The 4,978-nt window shown below is 45.9% G+C and overlaps 1 protein-coding gene across 1 annotated transcript; it reads left to right on the forward strand.

Annotated features, from left to right (window-relative positions):
* The first annotated feature begins 2,403 nt into the window (after positions 1-2,403).
* On the forward strand, positions 2,404-4,653 carry LOC120933170 (E3 SUMO-protein ligase ZBED1-like). Its single transcript, XM_040346256.1, has 3 exons — positions 2,404-3,455; positions 3,897-4,106; positions 4,197-4,653. The coding sequence occupies exons 1-3, from the start codon at positions 2,404-2,406 to the stop codon at positions 4,651-4,653; spliced, it is 1,719 nt and encodes a 572-aa protein (XP_040202190.1).
* The last annotated feature ends 325 nt before the right edge of the window (positions 4,654-4,978 follow it).

The following is a 4,978-nucleotide window of genomic DNA, read 5'->3' on the forward strand; positions in this document are numbered from 1 at the left end:
GCACATGCGAACTGAATCGCCTCTGGGCGCTTGATCTTTCGTGTCTCATGACATCAAAAGAGCAGAGTTTTAATCTGTCTTCTGAAAGTCAGGTGGTTTTCCTCCAACCGAACGCTGGTTGGTAAAGCGTTCCATAGTCTCGGACCTTGAAAAGCAAACCTTCTTTCTCCTTTGGACTTGTATTTGGTTTTTGGCACCTTGACCAGATTTTGGTCAGTGGATCGCAGAACGCGATTAGAATTGTGAGGTTCTATCTTGTCGCAAAGATATTGCGGCGCCTTCCCATGGATGCACTTATGTGTCAGGCAGAGTGCTTTAAATACAATTCTGTATTTTACTGGCAACCAGTGAAGGGTTCTCAGCGAAGGTGAGATTGATTCCCATGTCCTTTTCCCAGTCACCAGTCTGGCGGCCGTATTCTGTACGACTTGCAGATGAGCGATTTGGTACTTTGGGAGCCCGAGGTAAAGGGCATTTGCATAGTCCAGTCTGGAATTCACGATTGTTCCCACCACGACTGCTACGTCTTCTTTGGGGATAAATGGAATAAGTCTGCGTAGTAGGCGCAAAAAATGGTGCGATCCGCTGATTACTGACCCTATTTGTGCGTCCATTGTCATGAAGGTGTTAAAAATGACTCCTAGACTTTTGACTTTGGAGCTAGGGGTGATGATTTGGCCCAGAATGGGCGGCGGTATCCAGGTTGTTGCCAGTTGACTCTTTCGGCTGGCGTGAAACATAAGAAGTTCTGTTTTGGAACTGTTGAGTTTAAGATAACTCTTAGTCATCCAGTTTTCTATCGAAGAGAGACATTTCTCTAAACTGAGATGATGATCCTTTTTGTTGCAGATGCGAAAATACAATTGCGTATCGTCTGCATAAGAGTGATAAAGTAGTTCTTGGCTACTGATAATATGAAAGAGAGGGCGAAGATAGATGTTGAACAGTACCGGTGACAGGGGGGATCCTTGGGGGACTCCACATGGCACTGTGCGTTTTTCCGACGTGAAAGATCCCAGTTTCACTGTTTGTGATCGGTTTTCAAGAAAGGAGGAAAACCATGGTAAATCACCTTCTGCGATTCTGGCTACCTCGGCCAGTCGCATCAGTAACATTTTGTGGTCTACTGTGTCAAAGGCTGCGTTTAGGTCCAGCAGAACCAGGAGACAGGATTCTCCCTCGTCTGCGGCCTCGAGGGCATCGTCCCATATTTTGAGTAAGGCCGTTTCTGTCCCGTGTCCGGGACGGAAACCTGATTGAAATGGATCGAGTAGATTGTGGGTATCCAGATGCTGTTGCAGCTGTTGTACCACTATTTTCTCCATTATCTTGGAGAGAATATTTAGGCCTGTTATGGGGCTGCGGTGAGTTGGGTCCTTGGGATCCAAGTTAGGTTTTTTCAAGATGGGCTGGATTGTGCCCTCTTTCAGCAGGGATGGCACTATGCCTTCCTTAAATGACTGATTTATAAGCTGTGTGATGGGAGGCGCCAGAATGTCGGCGCATTCCTTCAGCAGCTTGGTGGGAATGATGTCATTGGGTGCTGTGCTGTTCCGCAACGCACCAATGATATTTTTGGTGGTATCGATGGAGATGGGTTCCAGAGTGAACTTAGTTGATTGTAGAAGGTTTCTTTTGGTGTTTTGTAGTTGATTGAAGAGGGGGCTGAGGGGGGTATTATTTTGCAGAATACTTACCCGGATTCTTTCAATTTTGTCGATGAAGAAATCCGATAGTTCATTACAGAACTCTTGGTTGTCTGAATTGGGGACTTCAAGACATCCCGGATTCATGGTCTGGGTGACCATCTTGAATAGTTCTCGGGGGCGGTTCATGGCGCTGTTAATCATCATAGAAAAATGATGTTTCTTGGCTTTGAAGATTTCTTTATGATATTGTGTTGTTATTGCCTTGTAGATGATGAGGTGATCTTCTGAAGGGCTTCTTTTCCAGGCGGCTTCCGCCCTTCTGCGCGCTTGCTTCAGTAGGGACAGCTGGTTGTTGAACCAGCCGGACTTTTTTTTCCGGATGCGGACTTTGCGTTTCGGTGCTACTAAGTCGGCTGATTGTAGCAGAGCTGCATTTATGGCATCCAGTGTATCTGAGGCTGTTAACTGAGGATGAATAGTTTCGATTCGGTTTCCCAAGGTAGATTTGAAGAGTTCCGAATGGAGCTTCTTCTGAGATCTAGCCCAGTGTATTGTCACCGGCTTGGGTGCTTTTATAACTGGTGGAATTTTGGAAATTATGAAACTAATTGCATGGTGGTCTGTCCATGGCAAAGGTTCATTTCCCAAAATGTTTATTTTCAGATTTTGTCTGAAAATTAGGTCGAGTGTGTGACCTGAAGCATGCGTGGGTCCGCATATAAGTTGCTGTAGTCCTAATCCTTCCAGGTGATCGATGCAGGCAAATGGAAAGTTTACTTTTAAAAAGTTGCCAAATGGTTCCATTGACAAGACCAAAGTGATCTGTGGGTTTTGTGGTTGTGAACTGAGCTATCATCGCAGCACGTCCAGTCTGAAATACCACTTGATGGCCAAGCACACAGCTGATGGTAATTCTCCGCTCCCTCGTCAAAGCCAGGCGACAATGGATGATTTCAGACAGAAGCACATGGATACCACAACTAAGAACAAACTTACTGCAGCCATAGCTAAATGGGTGGCTACTGCATGTAGGCCTGTTAATGTTGTGGAGGACGAGGGTCTAGCTGATATCATTCGCATCGCATCCAACGACTGGACCTACGAATTGCCTTCGAGATCCACCATTACAAGCCACGTACAGAAATTTTACGAAACGGAGAAAGCTAAGGTACAGCAGGCGTTGGAGAATACAAAAGCAGTCGCGCTCACTGGTGATTACTGGACGTCCGTAAGTAATCACAACTACCTCGGGGTCACAGCGCATTACTTTGATCCACAGTGGAAACTTCAATCTCATGCTTTGACTGTTCTAAAGACAGAAGAGAGGCACTTCGCTGATGCTGTTGCAGAGCACTTTATGCAAGTAACTAGAGAGTGGGACATTGAACAAAAAGTTGTCTCACTGACCACTGCACGCAACATGATTGCAGCGGCCAGGCAGCTCCCCTTTGTGCACGTGCCGTGCATCGCACACAGTGTGCACCGAGCCGTCACGGTTTCTCTAACCAACAGCCCGTTTGACAGCGCATTGGCAAAATGCAGAAAGGTCGTGGGACATTTTAAGCACAGCCCTGCAAACCAAGCGGAGCTCGAGCAACAACAAGTCACACATAATCAGAAGAAAGAGTCACTCGCACAGGAAGTGTCAACCAGATGGAATAGTACCCTGGAAATGATCAAGCGTGTTCAGCGGAATGCTGAACCACTGAAAGATGCACTGGCCCTGCACACAACCAACATCGCCATGCCAACAGTTACTGAGCTGGAGAAACTGAAGAAGCTCGAGGCTGTGCTGGAGCACTGCAGGTAATTTATTGTGTATCCGTGTCGTTTGTATATCTGTTTGTTAAATCAAAGTAGGTCTGTGTCAGAACAGTAACATTAATGATTGGGGGTGTGTATATCATACTTGCCAACATTATTTAAAAATTTCCAGGGACACTTTGCAGCACGGCTATTAATTAATTACCACACTGACTTCTCCGAAGCTCCACCCACTCCGCATAATCTTCGCCTGGCGAACATTATGCGTAGTGGGTGGAGCTTCGGGGAAGTGAGTGTGGTAATTAATTAATAGCTGTGCTGCAAAGTGTCCCAGGACAAATGTTGGCAACTGTGGTATATGTGCGTGCAGGTAGGCTATGCATGTGTGAAAGATTAGAGAGTGTGTGAGTGTGGTGAGTGAGTGAGAGAATTACAGTAGGCCTAACTAGTTCCCCACAAAAGTGATTCTCTATATTATTGCAGGTATGTTTCTGAACTCCTGGGAGGAGAGAAGTTTGTGTCTTGCTCAGTGGTGCTGCCAGCGTTGTGTCATCTGTCACGAGTGATGGAGGTTACTGAGGATGACCCAGCTTACACGATCAAGTTCAAGGGAACCTTCGCAGCAGACATGGAGGGTCGCAAGGAGAAGACCAACATCACGTGGCTGAGAGTTGCGACAGCACTTGACCCAAGGTCAGATAGCAATGAGATAGGGGTATTGTCGCAATTTTGTTATACCTGCACCTGTACTTGTATTAAAGTGGCATTTCATTTCATTTCAAGGTTTAAGGATCTCAAGTGTCTGAGCAAACCTGACAGGGCTGAGGTGTGGGGTACGATCCGCGCCTTGCTCCAGGAGATGGTAAGGGAGAGGCCTGCACAGCCGGATAACAAAGTCACGCCTGAGCCTCCTACGAAGAAACCAACACTTATGCTTGCAAACGAGTCTTCGTCTGATGAAGAGGAGGACAGTATTGACCAATGTCTGAAGTGCTACAAGTCAGAGCCTCTTACTGGCATGGATGACTGTCCCCAGGAATGGTGGTCCACACATGAAGGGGCACACGGTGAAATGGCCCGCCTTGCACGCAAGTACTTAGCAACACCAGCCACATCAGTACCTTCTGAAAGGTTGTTTTCACTGTCTGGGCATGTTGTACAAAAGAAGCGAGCTTCCCTGTTGTCTGAAAATGTCAACAGGCTTGTGTGTTTGAGTAACTGGCTCAAAGCAAAGAAGTAGTATGCTTACATTTTATTGGTTACCGTTACTGTTCATACTTTCTAAAATAAGAGGCTGAGTTGATGAGCCTCTGTTGAATAAAGAGCAGTAGCCTGACTGCTATGTTCAAAGCAAACTTGATAAAAAGAAAGTATTAAGCCATGGTTTAATTGCACTATAGGCTGAGTCCTAGTTTACCTTACATGTGCACTTTGTAATTTGATTTTGTATCGCCCTGTTTTGATCCCTTAGAAAGGGGTTGTTTGTGTGACAAAGTATTTTTTCACTTTTTTATTGATGGACAGTGTTACATTGTGTGAGAGATTATTTGCTCCAAGTGTGAATG

Source organism: Rana temporaria, chromosome 1 (assembly GCF_905171775.1).
Source record: "Rana temporaria chromosome 1, aRanTem1.1, whole genome shotgun sequence".
Classification (NCBI taxonomy): Eukaryota; Metazoa; Chordata; class Amphibia; order Anura; family Ranidae; genus Rana; species Rana temporaria.